The 17,695-nt window shown below is 39.6% G+C and overlaps 1 protein-coding gene across 1 annotated transcript in view; it reads right to left on the reverse strand.

Annotated features, from left to right (window-relative positions):
• The window catches only part of TM4SF5 (transmembrane 4 L six family member 5), a 268,619-nt gene extending 252,784 nt beyond the window's left edge, over positions 1-15,835 (reverse strand). Inside the window, exon 1 of the mRNA XM_044076995.1 lies at positions 15,475-15,835. Within this exon, the coding sequence (XP_043932930.1) occupies positions 15,475-15,645 (171 nt within the window). The 5' untranslated portion in view covers positions 15,646-15,835. The remainder of the gene's footprint in view (positions 1-15,474) is intronic.
• Positions 15,836-17,695: the final 1,860 nt, after the last annotated feature.

Genomic DNA, 17,695 nt, shown 5'->3' on the forward strand with positions numbered 1-17,695 from the left:
CTACAACACCAGCATGCCATTCCAGATTGCAGTCAAGTCTTTGATTGCACTAGCATTCATGCCAGAAGAGGATGTGTTACAAAAATTCTAGGAGCTGAAGGAGTGCTTTCCACCAGAGTTGAAGGAGCTTATAACAGTATTTTGGGGACTGGTATGTGGTTGGGCGAAAGAGGATGTTTGCTAAATGGTCCACTGCTGCCTGCAGATTTCCCCCCTTTATTCCCCATATCAGTCTGGAATGTGCATGATCTGAACACTATGTTTCTGCCCCGTAAACAGAACTCAGTTGATGCGTGGCATCGTCGGCTGAAGTGTTTACTGGGGTCTAAGGCTAATAACCTATCGGTACTGATGCACACACTGGTCCGGGTGCAGGATAGGGTTGAAGAGTTGAGGAACCATTTAGTGAGTGGGCACCCGCCGTCCCCTAAATGACATTGCTTGGTGCAGAGGCATGCACAGTTTGAATCTTTGCTTGCACACAAGGGTGCATACATGACGATGGAGTTCCTAAAGGCTGTGGCTATGGTCCTGCAAATGTAAGTGTACGTGTATGGATGTACTGTATGTATGGGGCTGTGCCAGCATGGGAGGTAGAGTAGACAGCACTACCTTATGCTTCACATGGTGTAATGGAAGGGTGTAGAACCTATTGACATGGACATAATGCTTCTAAATGGTGTTGTTGGTGTTGCAGGGTGCATACTTGTATTGTGAAAGGGATAGGGTGCATATCATTTAAAAAAAAAGCCGCATTCATTTTTTTTCGGTTTTTCGAGTTTTGGACAACTCACGCTAGGCTTCTTGTATGTTCGAAGTTATGGGATTTCGGTTTTGTGATCTCGGAATACTGAAATTCGAGATTTCAGTATTTCGAGATTACAAAGTAGACCTATATATATATAAATATATATATATATCTATATATATATCTATATATATATATATATATATATATCTATATATATATATATATATATATCTATATATATATATATATATATATATATATATATATATATATATATATATATATAGTGTGTGTGTGTGTGTTTAAACATAGTTAAGCATTTCTGATTTCCTTTACATCATGTTTTTAATGCAAGCACACACAGTAAATGTATGTTAAAGTAAATTCAGCTGTACATTATGGTTGCTATCAATGGTCACATTTCCTTTGTGGACTAGAAAATGCTCATGCAGTCTACCACTGTAAGGACTGACTCAAAGTCAGTGGGATTCTCTTACAATGGATCTGCGTGTACCAGATATGCATCCCCCTCTTGGCAGATTTAACAAAAAAGCATGACCTTTTCATGAACATTATCAGGGCACCTAGTTGATAGTGTTGCCACTTGACTCTCTTTCTGCATTTCTGTCTTGTGTGTGTGTGGGGGGGGGGGGGCTTAAAATGGTAAATGTGTTGATACTTTACAAGAAAAAATATTTTCTGACTTTTCTCTAAATGTCACAGAACTTTTTGATACTACATTTAAGTTATCTTAACGTATATAAACTATTAGAAATAACCAACATTGAGGTGACTAATACATTTAAACCCCTGAATGATCTAATTTCTTTGTTTTGCTATGAAGGGGGAGTGTTCTCCTCCTCCCTGCAATAAAAACAGTAGAAAACAGTTCCACAGCTTTCTGTCTCTTTTTTTTATCAGCTACTGTGTTCCTGACATCCTGACATTAGCAGGATTAATTGCCGATCTAAGATTGACAGCAGTACCTGACAGGGTAAACTACAGATTTAACTGTGTCTATTATATCATGCAGGTGGAGACAAATTCATATGCAAAGTATGAGAGAACTCAGCTTAAAAAATATATAGGTCAGCTTTCCGTTCCTTTGATTCCAATGCCAGGAAATAAAAGTTTTAAGAAGCACAAGCAGGTTCCCTGTAAATACACAACACTGGAACCATATTGTGGGGAGAAAAGAAACCTAAGAATTGAGTTAAACTGTAGGAGAGAGCAGATTTTTCCTTTAATTCCCATTCCATGTTTCTATCTTCCCATTACGCCTCCAGTTTAGCTACAGTTTTGTGAACCACTTATTTGGTGGCTAATACCATTATATTGGACTACCTCCTGACAGTGGCTAATAACATTATATTGGACTACCTACTAACATGCAGGCCTGTTTGTATCATTTCACCCAGAGCAACAGAGAATCAGGATGTAATGCTGACACAAGTTATAACAGTATTTTGTATAGTGTCATAAAGAAAACCTAGGTCCATGAAATGAACTTTGGACAAATTTCAAGAATTGCAGGACATTTGCATGGGTCATTCACATCATATGAAGTTTGATCTGTTATTTTTAGCAACAATTATAGATTCTAGGTTAATATTTAAGCTGATGCTCCTAATCTACAAACAGCAAAGCAGTTACACTGTAAAAGTGCTATAAAGTACCTTTTACTGAGACAGGTGTGCAAATATAAAGCATAATGTTTGGAAAGCTACAATAAGCAAGGAGATTAAAAGGCATTTTATGGTAGTATACATTTAGATTAGTCCTAATAAAAACATCATCCCTTCTGATTTGTCATTTTTGGGGGTTATAGACAAAGGTCCTAATAAAACTGCCATGCCTTGTAATCACATTTTATGTTTAATCATGAAATATTTAGCATTAAAGATTGCTGTGCCAAGGGAGACCACCACAAGACTAGGTGATTTGCAAGAAGTTATACAGTAACACTAGCAAGAGATCTTGATATCTGATTTATATTATCATGGTCTGGCTGTCATTAAAGCAAATTTATTAAACATTGCGTTGATTTTCACTCATTACTGATGAGCTTATGTTTGGAAACATGCATGTAGAAACTATGGTCTGTACTCTCAGTTCTTAGAAACAGACATCTACTCAGAAAGTTGACTGGTCTTCTTTAACTTTTAGCTTTTATTTCCAGCATGCATAATTATAACAGGTGCAAAGTTCAGCTATAGAGTGATACGTGTTAGTAACTGTTCCAAAAAGTAACAGAACAATGAAAAATAATTTATGCATTCATATATGCATGTGTGTTTATATATCTACTCACACACGCACACACAAACACACACACACACACACACACACACACACACACACACACACACACACACACACACACACACACTGTGGTTAATTGGTATAGCTTGCTGTGCTCAGCTGCTGTCTGTTTATTGGTAGTTGGAGAAGCTTGCTTGAGCCCATTTATTATATTGCTTTGAGAACTATATTTCAAACTGAGCACTTCAGAATTTATATGAAATAGATATTCAGGTTGTAAATGCTTTCTGGGATTCAGTTTTTTTTTTTACAATTTCATTAACTAAAAATCACACTTTAAAATAAACATTTCACTTTTCATGCAGTAGTTACCATCTTTAGTACAGTTAAACAATCTACACTGGGATTTTTTTTCGAGTACAGTTCTGAGGGATTTAGCAATACCCAAACTTCTCAATATTTACAGAAGAGTGCAATTTGACAAATCTGTATGAATTCAAAAATAGTATATAAATATGGATTGAAACTGTTACCCCTGCATTAGCCTGCCTACCTAGTGATGGAATTAAATGAAATGGTAATAATAATTTTTTTGTTTATTCTGCTCTATTTGCTTACTGGATAAACATACTATGTACACCCGCTCTTTTTTAAGGACAGCCTGTGAGCACTATCTGGTTAAGTGACTTAAACAACAAAACTTAAAAAACGAACTTAGTTGGTTAAGTGACTTGTTCGGAGAAATATAGTTGGCAAATGGGAACTCAGGAAATCAATTTCAGGGCTATAGAAATGAAATACATGTGCAGCTTTTATAATTCAGTCTTTGAACTAACCTGCCGGATTTCAGGCAATGTAATATATATATATATATATATATATATATATATATATATATATATATATATATATATATATGTGTGTGTGTGTATATACTTTTTTATTTACTACCACTGTCTTTTTCTTTTATTTTTAACATTTTTACTGATATTTGTTCTTGTGGAAAAGCACTTTGTCAGTCAGCGGACTTAAATTTCAATCAGCTATATACAAAATGGAATAAAACAATGCAGACATTCCAGTATACCAAGCATTCATGAATAGCCAGAGCTTCTGTAAAGCAGCTGCTTCTATTTTTCTTTTCTTTTTCTCACCTGTCTACCTGTTCCATCCCATACCATTGTTAGCAAATTCAAATGAACCAGTACCCTGTCAGTGAAGCAGTGGTTTCTATATGTTAGGACATAAACTTGTCCCCTCCACCTGCCCATTACCACACCACCTTTCCTCTTTGATTCTACTCTTTAATTTTAAACCTTTTTCCTGCATCTTAACAGTCCTAGGTGCCCTGATAATATCTTCCTTCCCATTTTTCATTGAGGTAGCTATCCTTCTAGACACACACACACACACACACACACACACACACACACACACACACACACACACACACACACACACACACACACACACAGACACACAGACACACACACACACACACACACACACACACACACACACACACACACACACACACACACACACACCTGGAAGTCTGATCTCTGTACATTATCCATCAATTAAAACCTCAGAGGCTTGAGATGATGGAGTATTATTGTGCTTTTGACTAGCTATACAAGAATTTTTGTACGCTTAAGAGAAAGCATATGACAGGGTGCCTAGAGAGGAGGTGTGGTATTGTATGAGGAAGTCGGGAGTGTCAGAGAAGTATGTAAGAGTGATACAGGATATGTACAAGGGTAATGTGACAGCGGTGAGGTCTGCGGTGGTAGTGACGGATGCATTTAAGGTGGAGGTAGGATTACATCAAGGGTCAGCTCTGAGCCTTTTCTTATTTGCAATTGTGATGTACAGGTTGACAGATGAGATCAGACAGGAGTCAATGTGGACTATGATGTTTGCAGATGACATTGTGATCTGTAGTGAGAGAAGGGAACAGGTAGAGGAGACCCTGAAGAGATTGAGATATGATCTCGAGAGAAGAGGAATGAAGGTCAGCAGGACTAAGACAGAATATATGTGCATGAGTGAGAGGGAGGATAGAGGAATGGTGTGGATGCAGGGAGTAGAGGTGGTGAAGGTGGATGAGTTTAAATACTTGGGACCAATAGTTCAGAGTAATGGTGAGTGTGGAAGAGAGGTGAAGAAGAGAGTACAGGCAGGATGGAGTGGGTGGAGAAGAGTGTCAGGCGTGATTTGTGACAGATGAGTACCAGTAAGAGTGAAAGGGAAGGTCTACAAGAGGGTAATGAGACCAGGTATGTTATATGGGTTGGAGACAGTGGCATTGACAAAAAAGCAGGAGTTTCAGCTGGATGTGGCAGAGTTAAAGATGTTAAGATTTGCACTGGGTGTGACGATGGTGGACAGGATTAGGAATAAGTATATTAGAGGGTCAGCCCAGGTTGGAAGGTTTAGAGACAAAGCCAGAGAGGCAAGATTACGTTGGTTTGGGCATGTGCTGAGGAGGGATGCTGAGTATATTGGGAAAAAGATGCTAAGGTTGAAGCTACCAGGTAACATGAAAAGAGGAAGGCCTAACATAAGGTTTATGGATGTGGTGAGAGAGGACATGCAGGTGGTTGGTGTGACAGAGCAAGATGCAGAGAACAGGAAGAAATGGAAACAGATGATCCACTGTGACGACTCCTAACAGGAACAGCCGAAAGAAGATGATGATGATGACAAGAACAGCTGCAGAGCATGCTTTCTTGCTGTCTGACCTCCTACATTATTCAAATATACTAACATTCTCACATCTATCACATATAACCATTGAGTTGGCCTATTATATGATTCTTTGTTTTATTTGCCATACTAGCAGCATCACTAAGGAGCTTTATGTAAATTTATCTGATTAAAATACCTTAAAAACCTGCTCAGAGTCGATTAAATTCTAGTAAATGTTCTGCAATATTTCACAAATTAAGAGAATATAACCCCTTATGGCCACTTTGCCCCAAAGGTACATACATAGTACAAGAAAAATCATATCCAGTAGACAAGGGGTGGTGGCCTATAGCATCTACACTGTAGAGTAATGGTATCACCTTTGTCTTAATGTACAGAAAGTTGGCATAGGGTCTCAGTTGGCCAAAAACTGACATGGGATTTCTTTAGTTAACTAAGTAAGTATAAGCCTTTCTACTTTTCTATTCAGTGATTCTGTCTCTTTGATACATTTTCTGTCGTTATTCTTTCAACTGTCCCTACTCCCCTTCTCTCCTTTACTTCCAATGATTCATTGCCTAGGCCCATCTTTTGCACTTCTCATTTCCCCTTTCCTTAATGCCATCAAGTCCTGCTCTCTGCAACCTTCTTTCCTTGACATCTCCCTTACTAATTTTACATCTTTCTCATTTCATTTCTCTTCTTCTTTTTCTTTCAATAAAGCCTACCCATGTTGGTTTAAAATGTGTTTGCCTTGCTTTGGAACATCAAATCTTTGTCATCAACTATAGTAAATGTGTAACTGTTATCTGCTGCACTCTTTAAGCATGCTATATCACTGTTTCATTATTATTGGTTGCACTTTGTGTATTTACATTTTGTTTGCATTTACCAAACAGAATATAAAGTTTATTGCTGATCTACATGCAAATTTTTGTAAATACCAGTATCACAAATATGTACCAAAATTCAATGTATGATATGCACACTAGATGATTGTTTTTGTCTTTGTTTTGTTGTTTTTGTTTAGGTCATATGTCTAATAATATACCAAGATCAAAGCATGCTTGCCTCTAAATATTTTATATGTGGATGTTTCCAGCTCTTACCTAGTTACTATTAGCACATATTTTTGTTTTCTTCATTGTTATATGTCTTCCTGCACATTTCTACTTGTGTATTAAATTCTGTCTGTAGAAATATATCTGATATTGTTAATCCTCGTTCATTCCTTACGTATGGGTATTGGTTCCGAGCTTGGAACAGAGCCAGCCATTTTCCAAGCTCGTGTCAGCTTCAAACTCTCGAGCTAAACTCTTACTCACAATTCCCCTCTCCCTGTTACCCCAGATTTCATTTGCCGCATTGCCATCTGGTCGTGTCAATCTACTTCTCTTGAGCTAGGTGCAGTCAATTGTTGTTTAATTGTTTTACAAATTACCTTTCTGTCAGAAAAGTTGATATTTTATTGTCTCTTGCCCTATCGCATCTAGCATTCATAATTTCCTCAGGTTTTTTTCTGTCCTTTACTTACCCTTTTTACTGCAAGGTAATTTCTCCTTACTATCATTGGTAATCCCTTTCCTTTTCTCTTTCATACCTTTGGGTACTCTCTTGTACCATTGTTGGTACTTTTCCTTTTGTTAATAGGGCAGATAAAAAGAGTAGTCCAGGTTTTAAGTAGTGTTCTGATTCTGGACACAAACTGCCTACTTCGGATGCACACTCTTTATGTGTTTATTGTTTGGGAGCTTCCCACTTATCTGTTGAACCTCTTTGTACTATTTGTGAGAACTTTTCTAATAGAACTTTGCTAGAAAGGAAAAACAAGCTGATACTGAAGGGACTTCTAAAATTTCCCTTTTCAGATGCTATTTTTGGGTCAGAGGTCTCAAACCCTCCTAAATCCCATAAGAAAATAGATGTTTCTACTAAAGCTAAATCCTTGCCTTTGTCCCTGGCTGGGGACTCTCCCCAACCGAAACCTAAAAAAGGCAAAAATTTCAGCTCCAGAGCTCTCTCAGTCAGCCTCAGTGCTTTCGGTGCCCAGACCTTCAGCACTGAGGCATTCGGCTCCATTAGTGATTTTGGCTCCATCCTCTCCTGCAGCCTTTTACATATCGGCACTGATGGGCTCCTCGATTTAGACCTTTACCACTGTATCAACACCGACCATTCAGTCAGCACAGACTTTGACTGCTTCAGCTCCGAGATCTTCGTTGGAACCGAGGCCTTTATTGTTGGCTCCAGTTTTGTCGGTTCCACCTTCGGCACCAACAACCACTTCGGCATTAATCCCTGTATCAGTGCAGACAATGACTTCGGTACCGATGACGTCTTCGGTGCAGACTACAGTAGTTCAGTCTTTCTTGGCACCATTGTCCTTGGTGCGGTCAGATGAGATGGGCACCGAGTCTGCCTCTTTTGTGGACAGGCAAGTTTCTTCCTCAGTCTCTGTGAGGTCCACTAGAAGTCTGTCTGAACATGATGTGTTGCGTCTTGTGGACCAGGCATTCTTAGCCAGAGGTATTCCACCCCCCAGGAACTATCCTTCCTTGGGAGGTGATCACCCATCTCCAAATACCCTTCTTATTCTCCTCCTTCATTGCCTTTGAAGTCCATGGATATAGTACAGTCTTCCGCTTCTGCAGTTCCCTTTATGGATCTCACTAAGGAACCACAGTTGCCTTCATGGCAGAAAAGTTTTGCTATGACCCAGGATGTCAGCTGTGACATGCATAGCTTTCTGCCCCACAGCCATCCAGGGACTTTGAGTTGGCAGGCTGAGACACTTAGGGGAGGAGTGCCCCCTGTCCTAGACATACACTCCTCTCCAGGTGGACCAGGCTTCCAACTGCTGGAGAAGGCTTTCACTGATGCTGGCAATACTGGACTGTCTATACCTCTGCCCTCCTCTGGTACACTGGTTTCACAAGTCGCACCTAGCGGACACTGGGTGCAAGGGTCTCAGGACATATTCCCTCAGGAATCCCCTTTTCCATTGTCTTCCCCAGCTTCTCCCACTGAGCATGTCCACTAGAAAAGTTTGTGTAAGAGGAAGCACATGGACTCCACAGAGGAGTCCCAGATTTCAATGAGGGGGAAGGCTCCCCTCGGTCACCCTCTGAGGTATCCTTTGGCGATATCCTTGAAATCCTGAAACAGAGAGGTAACTGGCAGCCCTCTAATCTGGCCTCTGAGGAATCTGTGTTCCTGCAGGCTATTCGCACCCAACCCCCTACCTCCTGGGTTACTCCACCTATTGATGAACTTGTCAAGTTCATCGTGCAGCGTGCTTGGAAGGCCCCTGATACTGTTGAAGCTATTCCCCGGAGGCCAGATAAGATCTTGTCCCCTCCTGCTTTGGATCCCCATTTGTCCAAAGGTCTTCCTGTAGATGCTTTGGTGGTGGCAGCCGCAACAAAAAAGGATCTGGAAGAAGAAGAAAGACAGACTGTCCATCCACCTAACAAAGTGTCCCGAGCCCTGGACAGGATAGGGAAGCACACCTTTGCTTCAGTGACCTTTGCTATCAGGTCCCTGAATTATATGGCACATTTTACCAGGCTTCAAAGGGATCTGGTTTCTGAGCTCTCTGAAACCTTGGCTGGTGCAGTGTCTGATGAGGTCCGTGACAAAGTGGCCTCTCAGCTGGCTACCATTGAGTCTATACCTAACTCCTCTATGCGATTGATATCTCACACATCAGAAGGAGCAGCTAGAGCAGTGGGTTCAGCTGCGGTCTTGAGACAACATGCCTGGATGCACTTGTGCAACTTTGCGGAACCTTTTAAGTCTTCTTTTCTTAATGCCCCCATTGAGCCCTCCTCATTGTTTGGGCCCAAAGTTAAAAGCACACTGGCCAGATGTGAACAGGACGGTAAGACCCTTTCTGCTGTAGGTGTCCATTATTCTTCCCCTCAATGTGCTTTCTCCCGAAACCAAAAGAGTGGGAAGATATGGTTCAAGAAATCTCAGGGTCCTTTCCGTGACACACAAGCTGAGTTCTCCCCCAGAGGCAAAGGGGGAAACTCACAGGGAAGATGCTCCTTTAGGGGCAGAGGGGGACTGTGTAACCAGGGTTCCAGGGATTCTTTCCCTGGTCAATCCTACCAGCACTCCTGAAGAGCGGCCCAACTCCTTTTCTCTGGAGGTGGTTGGGGGACATTTCTCCCTGTACCCTTCTGCCTGGCTAACCATCACCACTGATTCTTGGGTACAAAGGATCATAACCAGAGGTTATCATATCCCCTTCGATCTTTGTCCCGTTCCTTCAAAAATCTTCCCAACGTTCCACCCAGTCAACAACTGGAGGCCCATCTGCATATAAATGTTCTAGAGCTGAGGGTGGTGCTTCTGCCATTGCAATCATTCCATCCCCTGCTGCCGCCTGGGACAATTGCAATTCAATCAGACAACATGGTGGTGGTCTGGTACATCAACAAGCAAGGTGGAACCAAATCTTACCCCCAATGTCGAGAGGCCATGAGGATATGGCAATGGGCGATGGCTACCAACCGTTTTCTTCTAGCAACACATATTTCCGGGCGTTCCAACATGATAGCAGACAGACTCAGCAGGTGCATTCTTTTATGAGTGGTCTCTGAATCCCTTGATAGCAGCAGAGATCTTCCACCACTGGGATCATCCTTGCTGCGACCTCTTTGCATCCCCGACCAACTACAAATGCAGCAACTACTTCACCCTGATTCCCCCTCCAGGACAGTCACCCAGGGACGCTCTAGTCCACGATTGGCCCTCAGGTCTTCTGTATGCATTTCTGCCCTTTCCTCTCATTCCCCAGTTTCTGAAGAAAGCCCGGTGGTTGAAGAGCAAGGTAATCCTCATTGCACCATATTGGCCACGACAGATTTGATTCCCATTCCTTTGGCCTCACCTACTAGATCAACCATGGATCCCCCATCCAATCCCGGAGTTGATCTCACACCCACAGAGCCTGATTCATTCCATCCTGAACAGCCTAAAGCTAATGGCTTGGCTACTCCAATTCCCTTGATTGCCAGGCAGAATGATCTTTCTTTACCAGTACGTGATATTCTCATTGCTTCTCATAAGTCTTCCACTTGAATTACTTATCTGAGCAAATGGAAAAGATTTACCTGTTGGCTGAAAGATAAACAAGTAGACCCCTTTTCAGCACCAGTGTCGATAATCCTAGACTATCTGGCCGACCTGTTTCAATCGGGTCTATCGACCTCTACCATTAGAGTTCATTTGGCTGCAATTTCTAATTTTCATGAGAGTGTCAAAGATTCCTCTCTTATGTCCCATAAATTGTGCAAGACCTTCATAAAACGTGTGAATCATCTGAAGCCACCTTTTAGAGAACCTATTCAACCATAGGATTTATCATTAGTTCTACAAGCTCTGACAATGGCACCTTTTGAACTATCCTCTTCTTGTGACCTCAAGTATTTGTCATGGAAAACTTTGTTTTTGGTCACTATTACTTCTGCCAGACGTATTTCTGAACTTCAAGCTTTATGTATCAAGAGTCCATACCTGATTTTTCATAGAGATAAGAGTGTCTCTGATAACTAATGTGTCATTTCTGCCTAAAGTGATCTCTGAAATGTCCATTAATCAAGCCATTGAATTGCCAGTTTTCTTTCCCAACCATTCAAACAGAGGAGAGTATTGCCTACATATGCTTGATATACACAGGCAAATCCATTTTTACCTAAACAGGACTAAACCCCTTCGTAAATCTGACCAGTTATTTTTGGCCTTTTCTGGATCTAGATTAGGATCGGCTGTTGCTAAGGTCACATTAGCTAGATGGTTGAAGGACTGTGTGACCTTTATTTACACACAATGTAATATCTCATTGCCTACTACCATGAACGCTCATTCAACAAGGTCAGTGGCAACTTCTGCTGCCTTCCATGCCAGAGCATCTTTACATGACATCTGTGCAGCTGCAACTTGGGCTATGCCTCATACCTTCATCAATCATTACAAATTGGATTTGGCCTCCAGGGGAAGAGCATCTTTCGGTTCTATGGTGCTCAGTAATGTCCTTCCATGAGAGCCTTCCAGGAATAGAGGTAGCTGGGGACTCTGTCCCATACGTAAGGAATGAACAAGGATTAACAATATCAGATAAAGAAGTTATGTCTTACCATAACATTCCATCAGTATTGTTGATCCTCGTTCAGTCATTATGACCCTCCCTCCTTCCCCCTCCTGTGGTTTCTAGTGGATCTCATCATCCACTTCTCTTAGGTTATTTGACCAGAGGCAGCCTCTACCTTCTTTAACTTGCAAACTCAATCTGAGGTAACAGGGAGAGGGGAATTGTGGGTAAGAGTTTAGCTCGAGAGTTTGAAACTGATGCGAGCGTGGAAAATGGCCGGCTCAGTTCCAAGCTCTGAACTAATACCCATACGTAATGACTGAACGAGGATCAACAATAGAGATGGAACGCTATGGTAAGACATAACTTCTTTTTATACCACATCTCTGTGTCCCTAAAGTTTGTAATTCAGAAGTTACTGTTTCCAGCATTCACTGTAAATACTCTACCAATGTCCACATTTTGGTTGATAAACAATAAATGTTATGTGTATTGATGTTTCTTTATAACAAAGCTCCCTCAATTAAGTTTACCACCTTAGTTACTAGCATCTCGAGCCCAATCAGTCAACAATTCTCTTTTTCTGTGAATTGTTTTCACAGCTTAGCAGATACCTGAGGAGGGGCAGTTTTATGACTATACCACTGGAGTCTGCTACATTGGCAAGACGCCCTTGCATTTTGCTGACCTGGAATGGCACCTTCTTGCATGGATCCTGATGGTCCATTTTCCCTTCAGAGACACTTTTTCTTGTATTGTGCATTCCATCCAAATGTTAAGAACTCTGAATTTTGTTGCTCCAAAGTATGTCACTCTGTGGAGTACACCTTTGTGTACTGACTCCATAACTCGCAGATCATACTGTTTTGTTCATTCATTTATCTACTTAATTTTCCTTCCCAAACTTCCTTTTCCATGCCTTACCATGGCTTTAGTGTTTGTATCATTTCTGACCTGATTTATCATGTTCTGTAATATAGTACCAACACACTGAACAACAGAGAGCCCAGTGGCAAACCCTTTGACATAGCATTGGTCAGCATCTTCACCCTCATCACTCTTTGCTTAATGTCAGACACTATTCTCCTCCCAACCTTCATTATGAAACTTTAATTCTCCCTTAATCAGTATTCAAGATATCATAATTAAGATTTTTGTCCCACACAGCATTTTAATCCAAAGTAATTGTATCACACTACTGTGCATAATACTACAAACTGTTGTCTTTGTATGATGGCTGTGCATTCAGCACCTTTTGGAGGCACTGCCTCCACACCCTCAGTCTCTATTTATACTACCTCAATGGCAATGTAAGCTTAGTAAAAACTGAAGATTCTTAAAGAAACAAGAATCTCACTTTCTCCATCTTCTCTGAATTGTGTGGTCTCGCAACAAAGAATATTACCTGCATCAATATACACTTGATATATGACAATTTCAGCAATTTTTAAAGTGATATCACATGTACAATATTGTGTGATCCAGCAAAGAAACGAATGATGACTGACATTGTTGCCACTGTTCTGTACCCCTATTCCTTTCAGCTTGGCAGCCATTGTCTAATGTGGCATTGTATCAAATGCATTACTGTTATTCAGGTATGCCAAATCCACTAGATCCCCAGGTTTGCCTATCATGTCAGAAGGGCACAAATAACAAATACATTTAGTTAGCAAGATGGGTAAACCTAATCTAGCCCATTTGTTTCTAGAAATCCTGCCAGTTCCCTCTTTAGGATCATTAGCATTGTGTTTCATGTCACTGGGGTCAAGTCAATTGTCCTACAGTTTACCAGAGTCTTATCTGGACCACCCCTATGTTCAGGGGTGCTGCAGTTATCTCTCACTGTTCTAGATGCATCTTCGTATCTTCCTAGTCCAAGGTCATGTTTTAAAGTTCTGCAATGGAGTCGACTGCAATCACAATTCTTACTTGAGAAGCTATTACCAAACTGCATCCAAGACAAATCTGATCTTGCTCTGACCTCTACCCACATACCAGCAGCTCTTTATTTACCTCTCCTGGAGAGTTCTTAACTCGATGGCTTGACTTCTGATGTTAGCATTCAGGGAGCCAAAGATTGTGCAGTGTCTGTCCTAAGATAGCCATGTTTGGATATCATATTGAGGCATCCTGCTCCAGAGATGGAAACGTGACTTGGGATGACTTTGGTTCAGTAGCCTTGGGAAGTTTCATCGATCCTGATTCCTGGAATCTAATTACCACAATCTCCAGCAAACCTCTGTCTCACACTACAGGCTATACCTATCAATTTCTTATAGCAAGAAATCTGAACAAAGCCAAAACTAACTGGGGGACAAAGACCAAAAATAGGAATTGATTTAAAATATTGCTCTTATATACTTAGAAAGTTAATAGTAACAAGTTCTGTGTTAGCATACATTTTCTGAAGGATGCAAAGTCTGGAACTCAAATGTCTATCATTATTAAGTGACATCAGTCTTCAATGATTTGTCTAAAAAGCACAAATTCTATGAGGAACAGATCAAAAATATAAAGAAAAAATCTGGTCAATTGAAAGGTAAGCTACAGGCTGGTGTGTATAGTATGGGATGAAATCAATCATTATCGTCAGAGTAAATTTCTGAAGGTTAGTTAATTAGTTCATTTTCTGAGATCATATATTCATGTTACTGACTTTTATACTTGATGCGTTTTAAGTGAAGGAATGCTTCCTGTTTAATGTTTTATTATTCATTTATTTGCAGTTTGTTTACCAGGATAGTCCATTGAGCCTCAAGGAGCCTGTTTTCAAGGGAGTCCTGGGGAGAAAAGCTCCAGAAAAATACAAATACATAGTACAGAAAAAGTCTAAATCTTTACTACACATTTCTAATAAACATTAACTGTGATGATAAAGAACAAATCAATGGAATTTTCAATTACAAGAATAGCATCAGATTTTTTTTTTTTTTTTTTTTTATTGTAGCACAAAATAATTATTAGTCGGTGGTGGAGAAACTAAGGAAGCAGAGATAGGCACAATAGTCTGAAAACGTAGGAAGAAGGTGTAGTCAGGATTAGGTAGGATGGGAGCAAGAGCACTTATTTATTAAAATGTTTTATTTTCAGATTATCTACCTCTGATAGTGACAGCATTATGTTTTCAGCATTGGCAGTTAAATGGTCATGAACCATGCATGTGCACTGATACATAAATCAAAGATGTTTCATACATACGTTTTACTCTGTTTGTAATATTTAAATAACTTTCTAATGATTTATTTAGTAACTTTTAGACCCTTTCAATAGTGTTTTGAAAAATCTAAGCATGTCAAAATGTTCTATCATTTTAGATGTTTCTTTTTACTATGTTTAACAAATGTATAGGAAATTTAATTTTATAAAATCTGTTCATATTTATGTATATATTTAATTGCTTAGTTTATATGAGCTGGTATTGTTAGTGCTAAGCAGCCAAATTGTTTAAATCTCTGCTGGTACGGTAAACATCATAATTTTATGACATATTCTGCCCCAGCCTGTCATCTATATTAGTTCAGTGCCAGAAATAAGAAATTCCCTAAATGTCCACTGTTTTAGCACCCACTGAAAAAGTATATTGCATCTGTGTGATCTTTTTTCATGTTAGTTTGATATTATACCTTTGTTCATATCCTAACTGCGGAAAAAGAAAATAAACTGTACTTACAAATACTCCTCCTCCAGCAATGCCTCCCATTAGCCATACTTCAGTGGTAATATGTTTAGTCCATTGCCCATCAGCATTAGGAAAAATCAGGAGAACATTGGCAATTATACAGGTTAGTGCCATTGGTATCAATACCAGGCCAATAAAACGAGAACATTTTCCAGTACACATTTCGACAATTCAAATCTAGTTCAAATGTAAAAGGGGAAAATAAAACTAAAGCAAAGAAAAAAGAATGACTACATTAAGGTAATTCTCTAAGCAAGTTCAGGCACCACTCCGTGAAAAGGAAAATGACTCATCACCTTTGTCTTCCTGCATTAATTAGGCTGTTTGTATGTGTAACTTGATAAGTAGTGGGGGTGAAATGAGTACAAGCAAACATGGTGTCAGGGTACAGCCTTCGCAAACCCTCTGCAAGCAGCTTGGGTTAATATTTGATTACTTCCTGCACTTCAGTGCTAACATTTTTATCAACAATGATTTATGATTAGGTAGGAATTGCTTATACTGTGGAAGCTTATCAGCTGACCTGGGTGCAGAGAAGTTAAATTTAGTTCTGTTCATTTGTTTGACTAAATTGCCTTAAGTTGTATATCTTTTTTCTGTAGTCCCACTATTGGCATGGACAAACACAGATGCAAACATAGACATTTATTAATAAATAAAGCAGTGAATGAAGACAAGCACAAACAGAAAAAAACTGATGAGCTCAGAAACAGAACTATATAAATCTTTATATAAAAGTGGAAAATAAATAGATCACTTCATTTTATTCCTTTCAGATGACTGATGGACCATATGGAAATAACTGAGATGGGTAAAATATGTATTTACAAGGGACCATTTCAGCCAGAACAGTGAAAGCATTACGGTTAGTATCCAGAGCATATGAATCAGTTTGATTTTAATAAGATCACTTCTCCTTTGATGTGTTGATTAAAATGTTTCACTTTCTATACCATTATATTTATAAAAATGTAGTCAGCTGTCACTTTGTTGATATTTACATATGCTTAGGCTGCTGTAAGAAATAAGAATTATTGTAATTGTTTCAAGTTAGAATGTAAAGAAATAATCTGTTTTTAAGGAATGCATAGCATGTATTGTAACAGGGCTTGTTATTCACTAAATTCACTTATGTCAAAATACACAATGTACATGTCAGATCCTTGAGCACTTTCCCCACCACATTATTTACATTGTCATTTGTTAACCAGATCGCAACTTTTTGAGGAGTGACTAAGCAATCTATATCTAATTAAATGACTTTCTCAGAATCACTCATTCTAAATTTCAAGACTGAGGAAGTTGAAACAAGGGTAACAGTTTAAAAAAATGTGGTTAACATTGCTGCTTCACAGTTTTTGGGACTGTAGTTTGGTTCCCAGATGGGGTGATTTCTGTTTGAAGTTGATTGTCCTCTCTTTGGTATCTATAAGGACTTAGTTTCCATCTACATCCCCTATGGAGATAGCTGGACTGGTAGCATGCGCATGTATGTGTGTTTGTGTGTGTGTAAAACATATGCACATGTATGCTCCTAGGACTGTTTGATGTCTCTCGCCATTTTCTTTGCTTTTGGCAATAGGCTGTTGCTTTCCATGACCCTACAGTTGGTAAAGAAAGTATTGAAGATGGATGGAACAGTGTCAACCAGGTCAATCTTGCCTATAACTTGGCACATTAAAGTTAACATACATAATGCATACAAGTTAAAATCCATCTAAGACTAGACCAACAAGAAGTGGGATGCAAATTAAAATATCTAGTTTTTAAGAATCTGGTGACTAAAAAGTCCATCAGAATGCCACGTGGAATAGTTGCATCTCAAGAAACTGCCTAAATAAGTACTGGAAATCACATTTAAGAAGCTGCCTGTGTAGCAAAATCCAGAGGTTAGAATGTCTGTCATCCCCAAGGCAGACAACTGACGTACATGAGATGGCCAATAGGAAACTGACAGCTCCTTCATATAGGCAGGAGACTGGACACTAAAGAAATTAAAAATGCTGCAAGGTTTGAAGAGTGATTTGGTACTTGCCAAGGAGCCATCATAGAGAAAGATGATTTTAGTTATCTGGCTGTATTCAGAGGCACAAGCAAGGAGTCTTACTCATTTTTCCCTTATTCTGTTCTGTGAAGTGCAGTGTTCGAAAACCCCATATACAAGGCATTGTAGTAATCCATATAAGAAATTAATAGGGCCTGAAGTGCCACT

The sequence above is a fragment of the Protopterus annectens genome, chromosome 7.part0 (assembly GCF_019279795.1).
Source record: "Protopterus annectens isolate FY-2018-M chromosome 7.part0, PAN1.0, whole genome shotgun sequence".
NCBI lineage: Eukaryota > Metazoa > Chordata > Ceratodontiformes > Protopteridae > Protopterus > Protopterus annectens.